A 22,628-nucleotide genomic window follows, 5' to 3' on the forward strand; every position below is an offset into this window, starting at 1 on the left:
CGTTCTCGTACAGGTGGATGTCCACTTTAACACCATTCAGCTAGCCCGTTTGTTTCACAACTATATGAGAATAAATCAGCCCGTTGCCATTGGCCGAAAATTCCAAGTACGACACCAAGGTGTCAAAGCAACTGATGCGCCATCCTGTCCCTCTTTCACTCCCTCCTTTATCCCTTCCTTACGGCGCGGTTTGGGTGTCCACCGATATATGTGATATTTATTGCGCCATTTCCTTTCTTCAATACAATTTTCAATTCACAATTTTTTTCAGGACCGGCTGGCGATTCACCGGATTCTGCGTTGCTCTCTTATGTACCAATCTAATTACGCAACATGAAGAACGTCAGCGTGGACGTATCTCCCACTCCCCTCAAGGTTTTCCTCGCTTACATGCAAAATTCGCTAAGCGTTCATGGCATCCGAAGCCCATCCCAGGTGACGAGCCCTTGAAGTTAGCTCCTGCCTACGACGTGCAGCGGGCCACTAGGCGTCGGCGCAGTGGTCGCGTTCGGTGAAGAGACGCAAGTGGCTGACCAGCAGGTAAGGAACCAGGCTGCCGACCAGAGCACCCAGCTGCGTGCAGGCGCCCAACCAGAAGAGCGCCTTCTCCCCGTGGCTGGCGAGCACCAGCGTGACCTATGTCTTGGCGTAGCTCAGCACCAGGAACGTGGCCACCCAGAACAACACCTGCAGTAACCACCCGCAAGTCCAGCGCATTTAGTTCGGTGATCACTGACGCTCGGGTCTGAAAACAAAATTGGCCAATGTACAAATCGTCGTAGGTATTTTTATTTCTCATCAAAATGGAGCATTCCTTGACGATGGCAGCAGTCGCAATACTGCCTTGTGAATTTAAAGGGAGACGACTATATTTTATAAGTAAAATTCTTGTAGAACGCTTCCTATGATGACAATAACAATGGCAGAGCTGCGCTTTTATCAGGTAAGTCTAATTGATCCGAATGTTTCGGGCTTCATCCCGGTCGCTGAGTCAGTATTTCAATGCCGATTACAAAAAAAAAACGTTGTGCGATGTCTCCAATTAACAAAACCCAGGATGGTCTGAATAATCCGGAGCCCCCTATTCGAGCGTCCTTCAAAACCCGTGTGCCGCTTCGGTAGGAGAAATACCACAAATCGCAATTCATATTTCAAATTTATAAAAAAAAAATATTGGGGGACACATAAGCTTACCTTTAAGGGTGTGATGCGACAGCTGTTCCTCTTGCTCACGCGGACACTGTTTCTTCTTTGACAATCATTGCGTGACAGACAAAACGATATACATATAAACCCCACTTTAACCAAGCCGTACGAACGCGCCTGCGTGGCCTATCGTTAGCGTCACCGACTCGCAACCCGACGGGCCGAGGGTCAGGAATTTCCGATGAGCCGCTGGTGTGGTTGGCGCCATCTACGGCAGCCTCTTGTAATCGACTAGTCCTAAGTTTTCGGCCAAGCCTACAGTGGCTTTTTTATTCGCCACAGGGCCTTTACACTTTCGCTAAAAGTAGTGCTAGGGTCAGTGAAAGCGCCACACTCTGCAAAAGTGCCTGGTGCGGAAGGAAAGAGCCGAGTTGCTCATTAGAAAGGCCTCGTCTCCTGTCCAGGGGACACTGTTTACAAGGTGCCTCTATGGCATAGAAAATTCTACAATGACCAAGTCGGCTGAGATGTAAATGTAATAGGATGTAAATGTTCACTTGAAATAAGATAACAGCCAAGTGCGTGCGATGCAGATGGTCATCAGGCAGTGCACTGATAGGCGTGTGATTGCGAGCCACTTTCAAGAGCACCGTCATTCCTTACAACCACATGGATCAGCTGATCAGAAAGCTGGCCGAAGTTTCCGAGATCGCCCGTGCGGGCACTAAGCGCGTGATGTCGCAGTCAGTAGTTTTATCGGCAAAAGAAATTCGGTGCTGCTTGAAGGTGGCCCGTGGTTGCATTGATAGACGTGTTCCTGTACCTTTCTTCAGTTCTTTTTTTCTTATGCAAAGGTCTCATGTATGTATACTATAAAGCTTCTGTCCATAGCAATAAAGGATTATTTGAAAGCGCTTGTCCTGCGTCATTTCAAGTGCTATGATTTCTTTCGGGAAACGGAAGCTTGTGGTTGTGGGTATCGGATCGATTGCGGTCCTTCGCGAAGACCATGTTCTAGCAACTTCTGCTGCAGAAATTGCCCACTTGTCAATCTTTTACAGGCACTTACGCAAATGTAGGTGTTTTAGCAACGACGGACGCCATTTACAAGAGAGACACGAGAGAACCCACATAGAAGAGAATCACTTGCCTGTGTCGCAACACGAATCATCACCAGCCTGACTGACGTCCACTGCAGGACAAGCGTCTCTCCCATACCTCTTTAAATAACCCTATCCTGTGCCAGCTGCGGCCATCCTATCCCCGCAAACTTTCTGTCGTCCCCTGCTACAACTTTTCTGCACGCTAGTAATGCTTTCGTGAACCGAGGAGAACCCACGAGACAGCTCTGACGTAACTCAGCCGCTGTCGAAACCGAGCCCTCTGCTCTGTTTCTATGGGCCGTCGGCGTTCATTGTGTTCATTGCCGTTGGCGTTTCCAACGTTCTAGACCCGATGATTTTTAGGAAAGGAAAAGCGCATAACTCGCTTCCTGGATCAGTGGACAGCTCTGTCGCACTTCGAGGTACGTGGCGGTGGTGACAGAGAGATGTGGGCTGCACGCATTAGCGCTGACAACGTTGTGGCATTCACGCGGTACTGCAGCAATAGGCTGCAGCGTTCATTGGGTGACCAACCTCTCGCGATCAACAATTAAACTGCCACCTGGAAGGGTGGTCCCATTGCCTATCCAGTGTGCGGAACACACTCAACGTTGCAGACGCCAAGCCGCGTCGACATGCCCCTTACATCACATCGGCCAGAAACCTCTGGTTGAGAGGGGCGGGAATGTGATTGCGAACAATGGGTTCTCCTACTGAACACAACCAGTATTTATGCTCTTAATAAATGATTTTCTCCTGCTCCTTCCTTACACCACAGCTTTCTCTCTCTAACCAGTTTAAGCAGTAGTTAAACCCCAGAATATTGCTTTATGTCGTGCACTCTGAGGTCTTCAAGAGAGCTCTGGAATTCACATCGCATGGCGCTCGTGGCGGCGGCAGAAAAAAGACCGTCTGGATTGTCAGTGGGATAATTGAGCTCCTGTGGGCATTGAATAAACCGCATGAGCAACCAATATAGCACCATTACGAGTGCCGTCGTCAATTACGTGACCACCACCAAGGCGGCTGAGTGGTTATGCTGCTCAGCTGCTGACCCGAAATGCGGGCGTTCGATCCTTCCGCGGCGATGGAATTTCGATGGAGGCGAAATGCTAGAGGTCCGTGTACTGAGCGATGTCAGCGCACGTTAAAGGCCCCAGGTAGTCAGAATTTCCGGAGCCCTTCAGTACGCCATTCCTCATAGCCTGAGTCGCTTTGAGATCTTAAACGCCCGTAAACCGTTACTTATGCGATCAACGCACCGATTTGTCAGTGTAAAAATTGGAGGAAGCTGCAGCTTCGCCTTTCGAGTGGAACACGACAGCGTGTTGCAGCGCTGCCAGGGAGTCCACGGAACGCCATCGCCTTGTCCGTTGGACACTTTGCTTGGAGACTCTAGGAGTTCTCTTAAAACACAGACGCTGCTCCATACTATAGCGCTCATAGATGGCTGCGGTTCCATCACACCAGTTCAGAAACGAACGGCTCGACTCGAACTCGGATGGACGGACGGACGGACGGACGGACGGACGGACGCACGGACGGATGTATGGATAAAGCTGAATCCTTTAAATCGAGCGGTGCCTCAAGCCTCCTAGATATGACTTGTGAAATTTTACTCTTCTCTTGATTTTAGCCACCACTAAGGAAACTTTTGCTTCGTTAGTTCTACCCACTTAAAATGTACTTTTCGTTCACAGTCCTTAAACCCCAATGCTTTGAATAGATCATTCCCGCTGCTTTCCACTGCAGGGTGAAGGCCTTTACAGAAAAGTATCAAGTGTTCAGCAGTTTCCTCCCCCTCTCCACATGCACCGCACAACCAGTCCATCTAGTGGTACCTGACTCTATGTGTCTTGGAAAGGTCGTCTACGTGCGCGCCATCCGCCGGGCTATCGACTTTGTACCCTTATACGGGAGGTTATTACACCAACGTCCTAGCCAACTTTGAGACGCTACGGCGGAGTCTGTCCCTCCGTGTCGTCACCATCAGCTAACGCTTGGGCCTATTTCAATTTTCGACGCGGTGCTTTGTTGTTTCGACCGCCGTGGCCATGGGAATGGCTTCTTGTTCGTTCAGCTAGCTGTCGGCCGGCCTGCTCTTTGTCGCTTGACATTAGTCAAAACCCTGCGCTTGCGGAAGGGTACATCCACTAGGTTGGCAGGGGTGGAGTGGTCGACATAACAGAACAACATGTTCGATCGTATCCTCTTCCTGCCCACATATTGTTCACATGATGACCGCACTGTCCTTGCCGGCAATCTGTGCTTGCCACTTCTTCGTGCACAGCAGCCCCGCCCGAGCCTCGAAGAGTAGGGCACTGCCAAAGGAGTTGTCGTAGAAGGGCTCCTGCAGAATCTCCCTCCTCAGCGCGGTGTACAGTCCGAGAGCTAGCTTGGCCACGACGCTGGTCTTCCACAGATCTGTCTCCGTCGCCACATTCCCTCTTCTGCCACACATTCTCTTTCCTCCAGCAGGTCCCTTCGGTGCTCGTGATCGTGGCATTGGCACACCGTATTTGCTCCCCAAAGCTCGTACCCTTCTCTTGGAACCGTACAGATACCAGAGTGTAGCAGACAACGCTCTACTTTATGAACTCAGCGTTCGTCCCCAACCGTCCATGAGCGCGTCTCGAAAACTAACTTCGCCGTAGTCCCCGTGCCTGGAAGGAGGACCACCCAACGTCTCTCTGCACAGCCTCGTTCGGGGACGTACTATATACCTCGGTGGAAAGAAACGCGAACAACCCGGCGCCAACACGCCCCGCTGTTGGAATCTATTTTCATCGCACTTTTTTGCCTAGGTAGCACGAAAAAGACGTTACAGAAGTCCTAGAATGTATCATGGATGAGTCTAGGGTCTTTTTCTTATCACGGAAGTAAAAGAAATTCAAACAGCGGAGCGTGTTGGCGCCGGGTTCGCGTTTCTTTCCATCGAGGTAGTACGATGGGCACCCAGAGCCGGCCATCCCACCTCTCTCTGTCGCAGCTCCAGAAATTCACGGGTCACAGACGAGATACACAGCACAGCATACGCATAGGTCAGTCCCGGCCCCATCGCCACCTTCCCAATGGTGCGCAGATCTTCCAAATGGTGCGCACTGGGTGCCACACGATGGCGCTACTACTGCACGCCAAGCACTGAAGAAATTTACCGGAAACGCATGGTATTCACCTAATTCTGACATCTGTAATTTACATGCTCATAATCAGTCATGTAAATTTTAATACATATCTCGAAGAAACGTTTATAAGCAACCTGTTGATTCACTAGACGCGCCTTTATTCATGTTGAAATGTCGAGATAAAAAAATAATGGCAGACAAAAAAAAAACAGCCGTCGCGGCAGCGTGGAAGCATCCCATCTCGAACGTCAAATACCCTGGTTCGATTCTCTACATATACCCCGTTTTTCTTTTATTCATTGAGTATGCGTGGATTTTCACGCAGCCCCCCAATATTTCCCACACGCGGTGCACGCAGCTACTACAACGCCCACAGCTTTTCGACCGAATGAGCTGTATACGCGGTCGCGTAATAAATTACCGAACGAGCTGTATATGCTGCTGCGTAATGTATTTGTCGTGAAGCATCAGCACACATTACAAAGGAGTTATAAGGCGGTCATAAATTTGAGCGTGCTGTGCTCCTCCAACCGTTCAGGCGCGATAACGCTTCTCTGCCAGCTGCCGACTTTGTGGCTACTTCGTGTCTAGCACCGTCCATGTCTTATATACCGGATGTTTTAGCGAACACACTCGAAAATATCTAAGGGGGGGGGGGGGGTGATAAGAAAAAGACATCGTTGCAGGAAGGAGCTGTCGGCCGCGGCGGACATGATAAAATTTTAAAACCACGGTAATTATAGATCCTTTAAGTTATTTTTCTTGTTTTAATAATTGATGCAACAGCCGGAGGATTTAACTGACTGTCATGTTCTGTAAGCAAATGAACGCAACATACAAAAATACTTAAGGCGGCTTACGCGCAGTGAACGCGAAAAGCATGCCCGCGCGGTGTTCAGCTGCGGCCACGGCGTATTATACCCCAAAGCACTGGTCAGCGAAGCTGATCTCTACCTGCCGCCCCCATGGAGGTTGATGAAGTCGATGATATCCAAACCCAGCGCGAGAGGCTAGCAGTTTAGCGCATGTGGAGTTGTGCGGAATGATTGTTCATTTGAACAAAGTCTATGCCAAGACAGAGTTCGAACCGGTGCTGGCACTCGCTCTTAACGATATGCTCTTCATTGTTTTTGTTTTCTAGTGCTCGGTTACCTGGAGGGTCGTATTATGCATCGTGCCGATTTTCCACTCTTTTCCTCAATGTTTGTACATAGTTGATACACATAGACCATTGCATCACAGAAATTAATACCACGTTCAAAAAATGTGTTGATGTTTGGGCTCGAATGCAGAGGCCAGCGAAGCTGACCTGTTCGCGCCTGCCTGTGTTCGAAACCCACTTCGGAAGAAGTTTTATTTTTCTTTCTTTCCTGATGATGTAGGCACTGCTGATGACGCCATGAGGTCACGTGGTAGGTTCGGTTCGTTTCTCGCGTACGACCTGTTCCCAATTTTAGGCGCTGGACCTTTGCTCGGATCTCGAAGGTTGCTAGGCCGGCGCGCGGAAGAAGTTCGGTTGATGAATCCGTGTGCTTGCATCAGTTATAGATAAAGCCTACAGCTTTCCTTTGCACTCTTTCACGCGTGTGATTATGGTTTTTGGTACGTGGGAGCCATACGATTTTGGCATATTCCAGCGCCGGTCTGATAAAGCCGACGCAAGCAAGCTGTCTTGTTTGGCTCTTGGAATGCGATAAGGCGCGTTTGATATAAGACAGTTTGTTCCGGGCTTTTTAGGTACGTGTTCTACGTGCGCATTCCATCCGAGATGAAATGATCACGCCTAAGTATTTGTACTCTCTGGCTTACGGAACAACTACTTTCCTAGCGCAGTGAAGCTTTTCGCTTCAATAACGACCGAAAATCGAGTGAGCCTAGCAATTCACTCGCTGCCACACAGCTCCATTGCGCTGACCGTACACTAGGAGGCACTTACCACCAGAAACGCCCCAGCATCTGTGTCCACAAGGGGTGGCGTCGGACTGGTGGCCGCGGTGAGCGTAATGTAGGCGGCGCCCAGCGTCCCCAGCAGCGTCTGCGCGCACAGATGTGGCATCCGGCGCAGCACCACGAACATGGCCAGTGCGCAGGCAGCGGGGTAGGCGATTCTGCACAGCGTCACGGCCAGGTGCAGAGCCCGGGGCCCGTACGGGAGGCATGAATACGACTGAGAAAGACAACGCACACTCATAAAATAGATATTTTGAGGAAAGTACAGACGGAATTACTGCCTTACAATCGAGAACTGAACAAAGCATTGAGGGCAGAAATAAGCCGCTTTGAAGTCGTAATTGGAAAATGAAAATTGTTTTTACGGCAAACCCGCCACGGTGGCTCAGTGGTTAGGGCGCTCGGCTACTGATACGGAGTTCCTCCGCCGCCAACAAGTGTTCTGCTGTGCGGCTACCGCGCCGCCCTCAGCCGCCTGCAATCTAACTGCCACGGTACCCCACTGGTGCGGGAAATTCGCTCGCGCATCGAGCGCCTCGCGCAGAGAGGATGTGCCGTGCGTGCACAGTGGTTGCCCGGTCACTGCGACATCACCGGCAACGAAGAAGTTGACGACCTCGCGACCGCTGCACACCAACTACCTGCCAGCGATCTGCCCCTTGCGCTGGAGGACGTGCGTGCGGCCATCCACGACCATCTCCGAAAGCAGCACCCCGACCCACGCATCGCAGGAGGTGAGCGCATCGACAGTATCACCGGCTGTTGCGCACTTACACGGTCGCAACGTGTAATGATCCCCCGCGCGCGCATTGGCTGCGTGTGGCCCGGGGAACGACGGATGCGTCACGGAATCGCGACGAGTGATGTGTGTGACGGATGCGGTGCAGTGGAAACACTAGAACACCTGCTCCTTCACTGTGCCGCGTTCGCCGATGATCGACGTTTCGGCTCCCATACGGGAACCTTGCTCACAGTCTGGAACATCTTTTGTGTATTATTTTCTATGTTGTGGTCCGTGTAGGGGAGCCTAACTCAGTCTGAAACGTCTTTTGTTTATTGTTTTCTATGCTGCAATGTCACGTTTATGATTCACCCAGACCAGACGAGTTTTCGTCCAACGCTTGATTTCATTAGTTGGTATTAATGGGTGGACTAAGGTAGACGAGAGGGTCGGGTTGATATAATTCCTTAAGGTGATACAATCGAAGGTACTCAATTGTTGTTATCCTCATATTTTCCAATTTCACGGTGCTGATGAAGTCACAAACCTCTCGAGAAGTCAGGGAATTCTGTTATGAAGGAACCTGCTTATATCTGACGGACAACGACCTAAATGCAATCGCACTCAAAGGTCCCCGTTTACTGTGCGATGTCAGTGCCCGTTTAAGATCCCCCAGGTGGTGTACATTATTCCAGAGCACTTAAATGGGCGTCTATTTCTCCCTGCCACGTTTCACTGCCTCCTCCATCCCTTGCCTCAAGGCGCGCTTGAGGCGTCCACACAGAAATGATGCAGTTAGAGCGTCTTTCCCTTCCTAAGAAACAACATTTGAACCTAGGAGCAACTCGCCGCGGTGGCTCACTGGTTAGGGCGCTCGGCTAATGATCCGGAGTTACCTGATTGGAACCCGACCGCGGCCCGCGGCCACGTTTCGATGGAGGCGAAACGTAAAAAGGCACCCGTCTGCTTTGCGATGTCCATGCACGTTAGATTCCCAGGTGAACGAAATTATTCCACAGCCCTCCACTACGGCACCACTTTCTCCTTTCGCTCCGTCATTTATCCCTTCTTTTACGGCAGGTTAGTGTGTTCACCGAGATATGTGAGGCAGTTACTGCATCACTTGCTTTCCTAAAAAACTTCTTTTTGTTTTTTTAATGCAAAAAAAGTTGACGTAGACGTAGTGGATGAGGGTAGAACTCCCAGAGTACCAGGGTCCCCCGATGGAGCTTTTAGACGGCCCAATAACAGAAGCGGAGGTAAGGGCGGAAATAATTAAGCTAAAGTCAAAATCGGCCCCGGGCCCGGACGGCATCACCAACAAAACCCTGAGGAACCTAGATGATGGCTCGATAACAGCAATCACTGCATATATGCAGAAGGTGTGGGAAACCGGAAAGCTTCCCGCGCAATGGAAAGAGGCGAACATCATACTTATTCCAAAGCCGGGAAAAGCGCCGAAGCTCGAAAACTTAAGACCCATATCCCTCACATCTTGCGTAGGGAAGCTAATGGAACACGTAATTCAGACAAGGCTAACCAGATACATGGAAGACAACGAGCTCTGGCCAAGCGAGATGATTGGCTTCCGCCCGGGGCTGAGTACGCAAGACGTGATGCTGAGGCTGCAGCACGACATAATCGAATCAAAATCCAAAGATGCAAAAGTAATCCTAGGTCTCGACCTCAAAAAGGCGTTCGATAACGTCAAACACGAGGCTATACTAGAGGAACTACATAGTCTAGAGGTAGGTCCGAGAACATATAACTATGTCAAGGACTTCCTAACTGGGAGAACAGCGAGGATCAAATATCAGGACATAGAATCAGGGAACATAGAACTGGGCAGCAGGGGCACCCCCCAAGGGTCGGTACTATCCCCACTCCTCTTCAACATAGCAATGAGAGGGTTACCTAAATTACTTCAAGGAATAGAGGGTCTAAAGTTCAGTATGTATGCAGACGACATCAATGTCTGGATGAACAAAGGAGACGACGGGCAAATAGAAAGGAAACTCCAGAAGGCAGCAGACACTGTGGTAGAGTATGCAGCACAAAGAGGACTGGCATGTTCACCAGAGAAATCTGAGCTTCTGGTATACAACCCAAAAAGAAACAGGCTCAAGCAGGGTGAGGACTTTAAAATCACTGTGGAAGGAAAACTGGTGCCTAAGGTAGATATGATCAGGATTCTGGGCCTATTCATACAAAGTAACGGCTACAATGATGAAACCCTAAAAAGATTGGACAAGTTTGCGACGCAAGTCACGGGCATTTTCAGAAGGATATCGCTTAGAGGTAGAGGCCTCAAAGAGAAGAGCCTAATGAAACTAGTACAGGCATATATAATAAGTAGGATCAGCTACGCGACCTCCTTCCTCAAGATAGGGGCAACAGAAAAAAGGCAGCTTGATGCCATAATCAAGAAAAGCTATAAGAAGGCGCTGGGCTTGCCAATAAGCACCTCAAACGAAAGGCTACTAAATATGGGGCTTCACAACAACTGGAGTGAGATAGCTGAAGCGGTAAGATCAGCGCAGCTAGATAGGCTCAGCAGGACGAGCACCGGCAGAGCTATACTAGAAGCGGTCGACAGGCAAACCGACAGGGGGATGCAAAAGAAACAAGACATTCCAAAATGTGCTAGGGAAAAGATCAGAGTAGACCCATTGCCCAAAAATATGCACCGAGAATTCAACAAGGAAAGAAGGGAAAAGAGGGCAGAAGCCATGGCCAGAGGACTGGACAGTCTAGATAAGAAAGCAGTGGCATACACAGATGCAGCAAGTGGGAAGCTAGGAGCAGCCGTGGCCTCAGTGGTCAACGGAAAGGGGGAACCTGAGATAGCAGCATCCATTCGAAGCCGCAACCCGGAAACGGCGGAAGAAGTCGCAATAGCGCTCGCATGCGTAGGAACGCAGGCCAAAATTATAGCTAGTGACAGCAAAACTACAGTCTACAATTATGGCAGAGGGAGGATTGCCTTAGAAGCAGCACAAATTCTAAAAAAGAGGGAAATTGGGAGGGACGTACGCATCGTGTGGGTACCAGCTCACGCATCCATCCCTGGAAACGAGGCGGCAAACACCCTGGCTCGAGACCTCTACTTCCGAGCCAGGGGAGAGCCGCCCGACTGCAAGGACCTGGATGAGAGACTGATCAGCTATGCAGAAATAATAGAGAGCTATAGAAGTCAAAGGAGGATTTTCCCTCCGCCGGACAAAACACTAGGGAATAAAGAAGCTACAACTTGGCGTAGACTACAAGCTGGGAACTTCATAAACCCGGTGTGGGCATCACACGTATTTAGAGAAAAGGAAATAGATGAAAAATGCAAAAAATGTGAGAATAGGGGGACCCTAGATCACATCATTTGGGAATGTACACAATCCCCAGGGATTAAACAAGGAATAAATAGCAAGGAAGCCTGGGAAACCCTTCTGCAAAGCGCGGACCCCGCCGTGCAGAAAAAAGTCATTCACCTGGCACTGGAGGCCGCAAGAGACCAAGAGCTCTATGCCTGCCTTTAGATGCGAGGCTCCCGGCCCCCACCCCTAGGCCTGCGTGCCAGAGATGGGGAGTAGGGGAGCCTCTTCTCTGGTGGAAATAAAGGTTTTTGGAATGGAATGGACTCTATTTTCAACCACTATGGGTTTCGGCGTATTTTGCGTGTCTTCCGTGCGCGACGCGAAGATCTCGCTGTTTTGAACCAGTCAGAGAATAGTCACAGGCCTCCATGTTTACCCACATTGATCAACCTGCAAACGCAATGGGACGCGTAAAGGGAACTGCGAAGTTGTCGGGAGAAATTATTGAAATCTGGAGACCTCACACAAAAATGAGGCACGTGCACACATGTCACTAGAGATCTAAAGGCTAGAAAATTTTTGAGGGCCGAAAAAAAAATTTCCCGATAATATTGGAAACATATTTAGAGCGTTCAAGCACCTACCGTTTGCAGGCATGAAGTATCGGTGGGGGTACGTCTGTCTGCACCCAAAGCCGTACTGAAATAAGGGAAGCTCATGCAGGGAAACGGTTTAAGGTTCGAGAAATGCACACCGGATAGCAGGTCATCTTCACAGTTTGTATGGACCTCCTTCACCCCGCGACGTCACGAAGATGCGGTGGCGCTGATGTTAGCAGCGACTTTCGCATGGTAGGCAAAACAGGTTCCGCTTGCCCGTGCCTACCGCAGCTGCCGCAGTTACCGGCGGCTGCTTCAAGCCTATGCACTGCAGAAGCAGCATGTATTGACCAGCTGCGTCACTGCTGGATCCGCGAAGTAGCATAAAAAATATTAAATTAGCCTCGATAGGTTTCTCGCGCATAAATGCCGCATTCGGAAACTGGCTAACAGGCATTGGCTGTCTGACGCGAAGTCTGGGAGTCGTTAGGCACTGCCACTCAATGCACTTAATAGCATGCAAGTTACTGCGTTCATTCACCTGAACTTCAGGATAGTAGGCTGACAATTGCCCAAGGAAAAAAAAGACATATGCAGCTGCACACGTACTACCTACTTATCACCTTGAGCCGGAGTGCACGCGTGGCGCCGACAGGTTCACTCGCCCCCAAGAAATGCGTTTTTTTGTTAATAGCACACTATGTTTTAATGGCGCGTTTTATGCCATTTAATAATTACTTGAAACTGTTTCTTGATAAGACGACGTAATTATTTCATTCGAGTAGAAAGAAGTCTGGTAAGTTGTGTCAATCTTGCGCGGTCGCGTTGGTGTGCTTAGAATAGCGTACCTTAAGTGTGCTAAACGCCATATGCTTTTTCATTGCATCATTAATGTGTCATGTTTCATGAGGTAGTACATGATCGCGAAGCTTGTTTGGAAAGAAGCAGCCGCAGGAGTGCTACTAACAGACACGTGGCGAGATTGAGAGGGGACGCGGCAATGAAAAGTGTTTTCGTTATTCATGCATGCAATATGTAACTAAACTTGGTGCAAATATGAAATTTCTACGCTAGTTTCAGTAATTCCTTTTATTTTTAGCTATACCTGGTGCAGTTCTGGGTAATTATAATTAACACCGTCAAGTCCCCCCAAGGTCTCAAATAATTGAGTAGATAGTGCGCGGTTTTTTTATGCCAGCATGTACATAAAGCCCTGTTCTGTACGATGACGCGATTAGTTCTTTTTCTATATGATCTGTACTCATGCATGCATAGTTACATGAAAGCGTTTCTTACTAGAAATAACTAACACAGTACTGCACGTGTAGGGAAAAAATCGAGAGATTTATTACGCTCCTCAACGTCTCAGGAATAGTTTGCGACAAATGGAATCACTTGATTTCCATGCGAATTACGAAGGTGAGTGATCCAGTCGCAGAAAATGTGAGAGGTCACAAAACGAACCTTAAAGTTTATTCCCTCGTTTATGGCATCTTCGCTTTCGCTTTGGTCAAAGAAATGAGGCACTGAAATCAAAGAAATTACCTCACAATTTTTGACGACCACACTTCTAAAAAGCGTAATTTATAAATTTCTACTCAATATTTTTGCTATAATTTTTCGTCACGAAACTAGACTTGAGGGCTAGCAAAGAAAATAATTCTAGAAATCAAAAATTTTCACCAAATCGACCAGCTTAACAAGAGGACAAGTCGGCCTGGCTGGTGCGTAGTCATGCGGCTAAAAACAGCGCTAAGCGAGACAGGAGATCAGGGACACGACGCTGTCCCCACTTTCGCACAGCGCGACACGTATACGTATGTCAGCAGAGGATGAGCGCATGTCTGCTTCGACGAAACAAGGCCAGCGCTTCCCCTCACTATTGTCCTAGTGCAGAGTGCAGAGTGCAAAACTAGTGCAGTGACACTAGTGCAGAGTGTCAAAACTTGTTTTATTCAATGCCTAGCGCATAAATAAACGGCAGGAACGCTTTCTACATGTTTACTACTAACCATATATACAATACAGTGGCAAACTATTTCTCTTTATAGGCCGCACGCGGCCAACGCGAGCTCGTGTACTTCAACAAATTACTAAGTTGGAAGTATAGACCATTGCTATGATTCGCAGAAACTGGAAACGCGCCTACAAGCCTTGAAAACCCGCGCTCAACACCTATCCGCGACGCCACTCCCCGACCTTTTGCCTACCACGAGCTCGCTAGCGACTGCAGCGCCACCTCGTTTGTTTACAAACATGCAGGAGGTCTATAAAACGGTGATTCAGAGATTTCTTCTGGTTGCGGTTGCTCTAGGAGCCAAGCGTTTAAAGTTCTGAGATGCACAACTACGGTGACAAAACTGACGGAGCAAAAGTTTAGAAAAAAGCTGACCGAGAAACAGACCACTAAACCTCGAGAGACATGTAGGTTCAGTGAACTGCACCGCAGTGTCAAAACAGTTTGAAGTGGCGCTGCCACAAATTATATACATAAGTGAGGCAGCGTTGTTGCTAATAACAGACACCAGATGGAAGCACACATTCAAGCACCGGGAGGCTTCTATTCGTGCCGTCGACAAGGTACACGCTTCGAAGGCGACTGCTGAAGGCTCAGTATGGCAGGGTGATGAGGCAAGAAGAAAAAAAAAAAGCTTCGGTTTACGCCAGAAACTCACGTGATAACATTTGCCATAAAGGAAGCACCTTTACTCACAGATAATGAGACCGTTAACAGGCAAGAGCTAAACATCAATGGTAAGAGCTAAAGGATTGTCGAAGAAATGATATATTAAATTTTTTTTCATAGCATCATTACTCTAAAACAGGCATCAACCGCGAAAAGTACATCCTGGCTCAAAATTATATATCGAAGTGACTGGACTACGATTTGAATGTTAAGGAATTTTCTTGTAGGTGTGGCGTCTTACGTTAGTCTTTTTTTTTGTTACAACTGTGCATGAATCTGAGCGTGTAAATGTCGAAGGGACAAAAGTGCGTCATTGCTATACTAATCCCGTTTGTAAATAACATTAGTATGAAAAGCTTTATAGAGTACCCAGAGCACAGGCAGTCAAAGCGGGCTGCCCACGCAAGAGACCCGATTCTACTTACTTCGCTGCTACTGTACTACAATGACACAAGCGGCGGAATGTTCTCCGAACCTATGGGAAACATGGCTACACTACGATGGCTGTCTAGGGTTACTTCGCCGAAAAAAATAGCGCTGCTGTCACGCTTGCTCTTCTCTTAACTCGGTTCCTCTGAAGGTGAGGCATGCCTTATGCCGCCATTGTCGCATACGGATGCCAGTGCGCAGTGCAGCACGCACTGCGATGAGCTTTAATTCGCAAATCGCCCTTGCGTGTGCCGTGTTGTGAAAATCTTTGCGCTTTTTCGTAAGCACGCCTATTTCGCAAACATAGTGCGATTGCAGTAATACTGCTTTCATTCGCCTGTTTTCTGCGAGAAGTTTTCGTTTTCGTCCTGCATGAACACTTCGACATCTTTCATGAAAGTCGAGGTGCAGCGTGACTATAATATATGAACTAAAGGCAGGATGTTCAGAAAATTTTAGTATGTCTTTCTAGTAAATTTTGAATTGCGCACAAGCCATCTCTTTCTAGATTTTACGCAGGCGTACGCGCCAACGGTGTTTACTAACTCATTGCTATTTGAGTCATTTGATCACTATTTAAATGTTATAAACCATGATCATGAAGAAGCTATAACAAATCAAATAATTCACCTTTTAATCCCTGTAAGCCTTGTTCAAATAATTTTTTGCGCGCTATAGAAATCTGGAATTCCCTTTCTCGGCCTGTTCCCTCTCTTCCTTTTAAATAATATTCCAAATTTGGTGGTGGTGGTGGTGGAAACTTAGACACAGAAGAGTTTAGGATGCGCAGGTCCGAGGGCCCCCGCACGGCCCCACTGCATCAAACGTTCATGTCCCGCAGGCTCATGACGCTGGCAGCCCGGCCTGTGGCGATGGCTTGCTTGGCCGGGTCCTCAGAGCGCAGTAGGGTCTCCCAAGCCTGCCAAGTGATAAGGTGCTCCAGGCCCTGCGGGGGAGGTTCCGCCGGGCAGAGGAAAAGTATATGATCGAGAGTGGCTTTGGGGTGGTGGCAGAGGGTACAGGAGGGGTTTGTGTGGACTTCGTGAGAGCGCGAGCGCATAAGGGGAGGGTAAGTTGCGTGTTTGGAGCCGCCTCCAAAGTGTCTAGTGATCATTGTAGAGGGAGGGATGGGGTGGGGGTACAGCCGACGCTCGGCTTTGAAGGCCTGCGTCAGTTCACTGAATGAATACTTGCGTTCCCGTGAGAACCCCAGATCGGAGGCCGCCGGTGCAAGGTTGAGAGAACCTCGGTCTAATGCGTTGGCAGCCTCGTTTCCGGGATTCCCGGAGTGGGCAGGCTCCCACATGAGCTCCATTTGGCGGGCATTATGCGAAATGCAGGGACTTGAACTCTCCCGCAGGCGAAGTTTAGTATGGCCGTTTTAGAGTCCGATAGTATATACCGGGCCTCCATGCGCGTGATGGCTAGGGCAATAGCGGCCTCTTCAGCCTCCTCCGAAGTGTCAGTGGGGGATATGTGAAGGGTGGCAATTGGTTGTAGGGAGGGGTTCCTGATGGCTAAAACCGCTTCCTCGCCTGTGCATGTGGCACCCACACACACGACACCCGGTTCCATGCCATAGTGTTTGTGGAGCACCCGTGCGCGACCTCTGCGGCGGGGTTCGTGGTAGGTGGAGGTGCATGTTTTTGGGGAGAGTAGTTCGCGCTGAATGTGGTGAGGGACCTTGAGCTCTGTGGGGTCCGTGGCTGGGATCCTGATACCGAAGGTTTGTAGGATGTGTCTGGGATGTGAAGAATGCTTGAATATAGGTGTAAATACGTTAGCATATGTTCAAGGGGGAGAGTGCCGCCATGATCGCTCGATAGTCTAGGCGATCAAAGGCTTTGGAGAGATCCAAGGCGAGGACAGATTTTGTGTGGCCCGGTATGAGTAGGTCGAAAATATCCTGTGTGAGCTGGAGCAAGGGGTTCTGTGCCGACAGGTGGGGACGGAAGCCTACCATGCTGTGCGGGTAGAGGTCATGCTCCGTCATGTGTAGAGTTAGTCGGGCGAGTGCGCATGATCCAAAAGCTTGCCCAGGCATGATGTTAATGAGATGGGACGAAGATTTGCAGGTGCAAGGGGCTTGTGGGGGTTGGGTATGAATAAGAGTTTGGCGTGACGCCAGGAATGCGGAAGTTTGCCCTCCGGCCAGCATGTGTTGAAATACCCCGTGAGCTGGGCAATCAACTGATCGTCCAAGTGGCGGAGCATGCTATTGGAGATACGTTCAACTCCTGGAATGGAGTTAGAGCGAAGAGTCAGGGGGGCCGCTCTGACTTCTGCTTCCGTAATCTCCGCATCGAGATTGACATTCGGGGTGCCTAAATAGGGGGGCAGGGGGTTTGAGGCACTGGGAGTTGTATGTGTGTTCCTAAGTATGTCGAAGAGTGAGTCGGGAGAAATGTCGGTCCTGTGTATAAGGCGCGTGACGTGGTGTTGTGTGGCTGTTTTGGATTGCGTGATGTCAATTAAGTGACAGAGGAGTTCCCAACTGCGTTTGGAGGACAGATTCCCAGCCATACTGTAGCAAATCTGACCCAACTTGGATCGGCAGAGCTCCTCAGAGTGCTCAGTAATTTGTGTTTGCAGTGCAGCAAGCTGCTTTTTAAGGGTCCGATTGAGCTTTTGCTCTTTCCAGCGCTCTAGGATGCTATGGTGGGCCTCCCATAGGTGGGCAAGGCGAGTGTCGAGGGTGGGCGTATCTGGTGTGGTGTCACGGGTTCGAGTGTGTGCGGAGACATCGTTCATGAGTGACGCCACCCACTGGTCGATATCTGTAATGGAAGCGTCAGAAAGTGCCGCCCGTGCGGCGCGGACCGCGTCCCGGTTGCTGAGTTTGTGTTTTAGGTGAAGGATCGTTATTTGTTTGTACGGTACTGTAACGGAGAGGATGTAATGAACGCTCCCTAATGTCTGATGTGTTCCACGTAATGCCCGCAAGGTTGCGGCTCAGTGTCAAGTCAGGGCTGGTGTCCGCGCTGACACTGTTGCCAATTCTCGTGGGAGAGTTAAAGTTGTTGCGTATTGTGAGGCAGAGCTCTTGTAACAAGGACCAGAGTCGCCTTCCTCGTCCATGATGGTTCGGTAGCCCCAGGCAGTATGCTGACTGTTGAGGGCCCCTCCGATAATCAATGGATGCTTGCCTGCAATACAATGGAGATCGCGCAGTAGCGTTTCCAATGAAGTCATCGGATGAGACGGTGGGTGGTATATATTTGCAATAAAAATAGATGTCGTGGAGTGTGCATCTGGTATGATTTCTGTGATCACGCAGGGCGTCTCGGAGGTGCTCTGGTGCGTTTGGTGTGCAATGGAGCGATGTATGAGTGTGGAGGCCCTGGGTGTATTCGTTGCGTCCGAGTGGGCGGATGTGTTGCTGGGAAGTGTGGCAGGGGCATGTGTGTCCTGAAGGACGAGGATGTGGAGCGTGGGAAGTGTTGGGAGGAGGAGTTGAAGGGGTGCGCACTTGCCCCGGAAGCGGCGGCAGTTCCATTGCAGAATTGATAAGGAATTAGGTGGTCGCCCCGCCATACCGTAGCTTGGGTGGGGTGAGGGTAAGTGGGTTGGGTAGGGGGTTCTGTGGGGCAGGTGGGCGGAATTGATGGGGGGGGGGGAGCTTGGAGGCGGGTGTCGTAACGTGCAGGGCTCATGGTGTGCACAATGCGCGTGAATGCCGCTTCAATTTGTTGCTCGAAGCGTTGGGACAGGTGGTCGATGAGGTGACTGAATTTTGCCCCTAGACACGCGTCCATTTCGGCGAGATTAGCGTTCATGCGGGCCTCAAGGAATTGAAGGCCGGTCTGGGTGACGGGTGGTTGCTCTGTTGAGCGTTTTTTCTTGGGTGGGGGTGAGGTGGGGGTTTGGGAGTCCGATTGTTTCATGTTTTCAGTTGGTGTTTGAGGTAGCAGCGTGGGTTGCGTGCGAGGGAGGATTGGCGGAAGGGGTAGAGGGGTGGAGGGGCTTGATGAGAGAGCTAAGACGACTCACCTCATCTCGCAGGGCCTGGAGAACCCGGTCACGGGGGTTCACCTGTGCGGGCGGGGGGTTGAGGGCTTGCTGGTAGCTTTAAGTCTTTTGCCTGATACTCTCTCCGCCCAGGAAAGTTGTGGAGGTGGTTGGTCCTGGCGGCGACGAGACGATGAGCGAGACTTGCTGGAGCGACCAACGCTGGCACGGTCCGTGTCTCGCTCCGGTGTGCGGGAGATGTGCTTTTGCCGTGAAGCGGGCGGTGAGCGGCGTCCCCTCGCTTTGCAGCCTTTAGTACCCGTCATGTGGGCGCTTCTACCGAGTATGCAGGCTGGGGTGCATGTCGCGGTGCGCTCTCAGGGGTGCGGCATACCCCATCTTGAACAGTTGTGCGTACGCTGAAGGGTACACACATCCGCGCGATGCCCTGCTTTTCTACAGTTGGTGCAAGCATCCAGGTGTCCTCTATATAAAGTGCAGCTGTGGAGTCCGCCTCCGTAGGAGATGGTTCGGAGCACCGGACCCGCCCGGAAGGTGATGAGGATTGAACGGGTCTGTCCCATACGGCGTGCATCAATGATGCGGACGCCAGGGTTGCTCGTCATGAGGTCTTCCAGAATCTGTGCTGGGGTGTCTTGCCAGTCGGCGTTAGTGATTACTCCTCTTACTGCACAATTCGGGGGGGAGGGGGGACTTAGGCGTTGACGGCATAGGCTTGGGTTCGAATGGAGATTTCTTTGATGGCGACCAGGCGTAGCACGTCGGCTTGATGCGGGGTACTCATCGTGCAGGTGTTGTTTAGGGAGTGGATACGCAAGTTTGTGGCGTCTGGGGCTTGAAGGCTCTTAGCTGCAGTTATTAGGGCCAGACAAAGCTGTCGCGGTTAAATGTCGTGCAAGGTAAACCCCTCGTTTGAACGAAACAAATTTGGGACTGAATGCAAATTTGGGATTTGAAGCTATCATGTTTTATGGGAGAGCGGATATACGGTGCACCTTGTGCCATCGCATGGATGAAGGCCATCCAAGGTCATCCAAAATAGCGGACAGGAGCGAGATATAAGGAATGGAGGGGCGGCGTCGGGGAAGAAAGTAAAGAAGTAGGGGATGAAATGAAGGGACACAAAATATTTTGAGATAGCATTATGCTGCCCAGGAGAGAAATGAGAGAGCAACAAGAAAGGCGCCCCAAGGAGAAAGAATACAAGAAGGGTGAAAATGAAAGGTTGCAGGAAGGGAAATGAAATTTTTTTTTGAGCGGGGGGGGGGGGGGATGGCGCAGTATTTGTCTCACATATCGGTGGACACCTGAACCGCGCCGTAAAGGAAGGAATAAATGAGGAAAAAAGAAGAAAGGGACAGGTGCCGTAGTGGAGGGCTCTGGGATATTGTCAACCACCTGGGGATATTTTACGTGCCATGACATCGCACAGCACACAGGCGCCTTCGCATTTTACTGCCATCAAAACGAATACGCTGCCGTCGGGTTCGAACCCAGGAACTCCGGATAAGTAGCCAACGCCCTAACCGCTGAGCCAAGATCCGAATCTCCTGCGCGCACATGGATACCGTCCGCAGCTCCACCTCTAGCAGCCGCGAAGGCCATCGGCCTTATGAGTCGCTATAATGAGTTCTGTGTTTCTCTCTCACCCCTAGCGGCTGCAACTTCGAAGCGAGCTGCCGGTAAGAGGGAGCTCAGTTAAGATTCCCTCTTTGGGCGGCCGGTCAACAAATCAACAAACCGAAAAACCAGCACGCGCGGATGGAGCAGCAGCTACCCTGGCGCATTGCAATTGTTATGAACAGGATACTCACCTGCTGATGAGGATTAAAGCGAAGATTCCATCGGCCGGGATGACCATGTGGTAGCGGCATTTTCGACTGGTCATTTGACCTCACGAAAAAAAAGATGTGCTGGGATCCTGCTTGCGGAATCTATCCCACGCTCCTCAGGAGGGGAGGAGATGACCTTCCCTTTGTCTGGTTCGCCGCGAGATGCGACCGACGAAGGACAAGAAGACGGAGGGGAGGGGGGACGGCGCCTTCCTTTAATTAACCGTGTCTGGCGAGAACGTCCCGTCCGAAAAGAGCCCGCCGAGGTTGTAGCCACGGCGCCGCATTTGTGTTTGAATGGAAACGTGCAGCTTGGGGCGAAGTAGCAGCTAACCTCCGAATCCTCCTCGCCGATTTCGCGGTGCTCCGCGTGATATGTGCTGTGTCACTCTTCCGATCAGTGCCTCGTGTGGTGATAGCGCGGAGCCTAATTGTATTTAACAGGCGGCCTGAGTGAGAACGATGGCTCTGGGCCCTCACAACAAGGCTCATCCAGTCGCTCGACGCTATGAACATTTAATTTGTGACTGTTTTTTCTCCTTTTTAAATTATGTAAATCAGTTTCTTCAAAGTGCCAGTCCACCCGTGTGTCCATCGGTCCCAAATTTCAGCTTCCATCCTTCCTCATTCCTTCTCCGGCCAAATAACGCCTCCCTGCATAGAAAAAAACAACTGGTCACGCTACCCGAGCTGTAACACTATGGATGATGAGGAGGACGAGCGGCGTCATGCTCGCGAGGCTCGCCGTCGACAAGAGCCAGCCGATTGGCAAGTTTAACGGAGAGCGGAACGGAGGGCGACGAAGACCTCGCTGGAGCGAGATCAGGGATGGCGACTACGTGTTGAGGGCGAAACTTGAACCTCCGGAAGGGCCGTCTCGGACTAGGTGCGTGCTGGGAGGACCGCGCTATAGCGAGGGTGCAACAAGCGCTGCGCCAAGCAGCCACCGGCTCACGTAGATAGTTTAACTGGATAGTTTTCTAGGTTAGCCAGTTTTTTACCCTGTTTCCTTGTGCATTCGTAGTATCTCATGCATGTATGCCGCTGGCCGTTATGATTTCTTTCTGCAATTCTTACCCTCTCATGTAATAGCTCGACATGAGGCTGCAGGATGTGAAAATAGGTACATCAAATGAAGGAATACAGCGGCTACTCCCGTCTATCGCCGCATAATGACTGAACTGGCTGCTGAGCAGGTAAATATTTATGCCTCATTTTGTACGGTCACATAGGGTCAAGCACCTGCAAAGCTTGAGTAGTGCGAACAATGGAGTCGCAAATTTTTGTAGTGCGCGCAAAAACTTTAAAGCGTTAAATGCACATTCCACACAGGAATCATTTCCTTAATGTTCCAGGTGCAATGTCTCGGCATTTCGATGGCGCGGCATTTACTAACTCGCGGCATTTCGATGTAGCAATTTTCATCATTTATCACACTGTTCGCAATTTTGCACATCCTTGCAACAAATCAACCTCTGGTATGCTGAGCTCGATAACTAACATTTTATCTTTCTGAAGGGGTGAATATAATAGTTGGGCGAAAAATATTTACGCTGCGTGGAAACACAAAATGACGTATGCAAGGGTAATGCTGTCCTGGCTTCCTTGACAATAAACCATTGGTAGTCAACGCCTGTCGTGCATTTGGCGCTCGTTTGCCGGTATCTTTTTTGCGCTGGTCACTTATGTTTGAATTATTTCTTGTTTAGCCTAACTCAGATCTATTTTTTCACTTCAATGCTACTGATTTTAATCACTGG

At 50.1% G+C, this 22,628-nt stretch overlaps 1 protein-coding gene across 1 annotated transcript in view; it reads right to left on the reverse strand.

Annotated features, from left to right (window-relative positions):
• Positions 1-495: 495 nt before the first annotated feature.
• LOC144132361 (uncharacterized) overlaps positions 496-22,628 on the reverse strand; it is a 66,500-nt gene continuing 44,367 nt past the window's right edge. The window contains exons 3-4 of the mRNA XM_077664702.1: positions 7,311-7,541; positions 496-687 (exon numbers count right to left, since the gene is read on the reverse strand). Coding sequence (XP_077520828.1) covers positions 637-687; positions 7,311-7,541 — 282 coding nt within the window. The 3' untranslated portion in view covers positions 496-636. The remainder of the gene's footprint in view (positions 688-7,310; positions 7,542-22,628) is intronic.

Source organism: Amblyomma americanum, chromosome 5 (assembly GCF_052857255.1).
Source record: "Amblyomma americanum isolate KBUSLIRL-KWMA chromosome 5, ASM5285725v1, whole genome shotgun sequence".
NCBI lineage: Eukaryota > Metazoa > Arthropoda > Arachnida > Ixodida > Ixodidae > Amblyomma > Amblyomma americanum.